Source organism: Otolemur garnettii, unplaced genomic scaffold (genome assembly GCF_000181295.1).
Source record: "Otolemur garnettii isolate 467f Iridium unplaced genomic scaffold, OtoGar3 scaffold00002, whole genome shotgun sequence".
Classification (NCBI taxonomy): Eukaryota; Metazoa; Chordata; class Mammalia; order Primates; family Galagidae; genus Otolemur; species Otolemur garnettii.
Genome location: NW_003852397.1, coordinates 7162522 through 7165192, shown reverse-complemented (window position 1 = coordinate 7165192; position 2671 = coordinate 7162522). Strand labels below are relative to the sequence as shown.

General features: G+C 38.3%; 1 protein-coding gene across 2 annotated transcripts in view; it reads right to left on the bottom strand.

The window, feature by feature from the left end:
• RPF2 (ribosome production factor 2 homolog) overlaps positions 1–2671 on the bottom strand; it is a 33251-nt gene that overhangs the window by 28934 nt on the left and 1646 nt on the right. For both annotated transcript variants that reach the window (XM_003781593.3, XM_023513231.1), the window contains exons 2-3: positions 1206–1338; positions 296–333 (exon numbers count right to left, since the gene is read on the bottom strand). In XM_003781593.3, the coding sequence (XP_003781641.1) occupies positions 296–333; positions 1206–1338 (171 nt within the window). The remainder of the gene's footprint in view (positions 1–295; positions 334–1205; positions 1339–2671) is intronic.

The following is a 2671-nucleotide window of genomic DNA, read 5'->3' as shown; positions in this document are numbered from 1 at the left end:
AGACTCTGTCTCATAAAAAAAAATTACAGAAGCTGTGTGTATAGGGTATATCTGAATACAGAATTATTTTTGCAACTTTTTTGTAAGTCTATAATTATTTCAAAATAGAATATATATGTCATGCTTATAATTATAAAAGAACGTTCAATAAAAATGAAAAACAGACTGGAAAGAAATAAATTATAGTGTTAATGGCATATATAAGGAATTACAGTGTTTTTAATCTTCCATAAAGTGGTTATTCCCATAATAGAACAAAATAAGTTAAAACAGAATAAAAGAAATTATGACTTACTTTTTATACAGAACACCATATGGTTTTTTCAGGGCATACTGTAAAACAAAATTTATAGCTTACAAAACAAAAATGACTTCCAAAAAGCAGAAATAAAAAAAGCATTATAACAGTCATTCTACAAAATTACTCTGGTCATTGAACCTTGTTCTGACGTCTTCCGGTTGGCTCCCTTTTGATCACTTACAATAATTCTCACATAAGCTTAATATTCTCACAGACTGAACTTTCCTAATTAAAAGTTTCTAAGCTTTGACTTGGCACCTGTAGCTCAAGCAGCTAGGGTGCCAACTACATAAACCAGAGCTGGTGTGTTCGAATCCAGGCCCGCCAAACAACAATGACAACTACAACCAAAAAATAGCTGGGCGTTGTGGCAGGCACCTTGGGAACTGCTTAAGCCCAAGAGTTTGAGGTTGCTGTGAGCTGTGACGGCATAGCACTCTACACAGGGCGACAGCTTGAGACTCTGTCTCCAAAAAAAAAAAAAAAAGTTTCTATGCTCTTTCTTTTGTCTATTCAACTAAATTAATTCCTCTATTTCGTTATACTCTACATAGTCCATCCTCTCTAGGCAAACAATTTGAGAGAAGAAAGAACAAAAGAAAACAGATAAAATAAATCCTATCAGGAAAGGCCAATATATTGAAATAGTGTGGTCTGCAGAAAAGAAAACTCAGAAAGTCACAGTAATGGCAATCAGAATACCAGCCAAAGTTTAAACACAGCCCTGTTTTAAAAAATCCCTGTTATTCACCCCTCTTCATTTTTTTTCTACTTCTTTCCACCCATTCACTAACAATCACTTATTACTCGTATACCCAGAACTGCTCTACCACAGAATTAACCAGTATGCTGAAAAGCATAAAATGATTTCAACACCATCTGAAAGGTAAGGACACACACGTACCACATCTCTCAGTACTTGTGTCACTGTTGCATTTGCATTTCCTCCTTTAATCAGCATGGCATTTTTAATATTTTCATTGAGTTTTGGTTCTCTCTTCTCAAGGAATCTTTTGGCTCTTTTTGTCTTGGGCTTTCTGTTCAGAAAAACACAATTCATAACAATTTAAATATTTTTCTCATTGGAAAACTATGACTATCATGCAAATTCTTAAAAACCAACAGAGATATAACACTATCATACTTAACATCAGTTAGGATTCCATCTGAAACAAAACCTCACCTTTTAGGAAGATATTAGTAAACTCAATTCCCTCATTTCTGTTAAATAGATATTTTATTTTGTTTTTTTAAAAAAGCTTTCAGTTGCTCAGGCGGCTGAGGCAGGATGATTGCTTGAACATAGAAGTTGGAGGCTGCAGTGCACTGTGATAACAGTGTACTCTAGCCTGGGCAAAAGAGCAACATCCAACCTCAAAAAAATAAATTAAAATTTTAAAAGCTTTCATTTTAAGGCTGGGAACAGTAGCTCATATCTGTAATCTAGAACTCTGGGAGGCCAAGGCAGGTGGATCACCTGAGCTCAGGAGTTTGAGACCAGCCTGAGCAAGAGCAAGGCCCTGTGTCTAAGAATAGCTGGGTATTGTGGCGGGCACCTGTAGTCCCAGCTACTTGGGAGGCTAAGGTAAGAGGATCACTTGAACCCAAGAAGCCCAAGAGTTTGAGGCTGCTGTGAGCTATGACACCATGGCAATAGAGTAAAACTCGGTCTCAAAGAAAAAGGAGCTTTCACTTTGATGTCCTAGAACTTCTATTACTGCCTTTTTTCCAAATTTTTTTTTTTTTTTAGAGACAAGAGTCTCACTTTATCTTGAGATAAAGGCCCCCCTGGTAGAGGGCCGTGGTGTCACAGCTCACAGCAATCTCCAAATCCTGGGCTTAGACGATTCTCCTGCTTAACTGCTGCTTATCTTTCTTCTAGGTTTAAGGACACAATGTCTGTCAGAAAGAATATATACTGTCCCATTCCAACATCATTGCTGAGAAAGTCAACATTATTGCCACCAAAAAGAAATAATAATTGTTATGCCTCAATTTTCATCCCAAGGCTGTAGGACAGGAACACTTCTCATCTTCACTTCAGCTGAGGCCAAAGAGGTATTATGCCCTAGGTTACATAGCTAGTAAGTAGGCCAACCTTCCACATGAGCTAGATTTAAAAACTTGTCTCAGTGGAGTGCAGTGGCTCATGCCTACAGTCCTGGCATTCTGGAGAAGGACTGCTTGAGGCCTGGAGTTTGAGATACCAGGAGTAAGACTGAGATCCTATCTCTTCAAAAAAACAGAAAAATTGGTAGCTGAGCCTGGTGGTGAGGGCCTGTCGTCCCAGCTACTTGGGAGAGTGAGATCACTTGAGTCCAGGAGCTGGAGGTTGCAGTGGTGAGCTATGATGGTGCCACTGCAATCCAG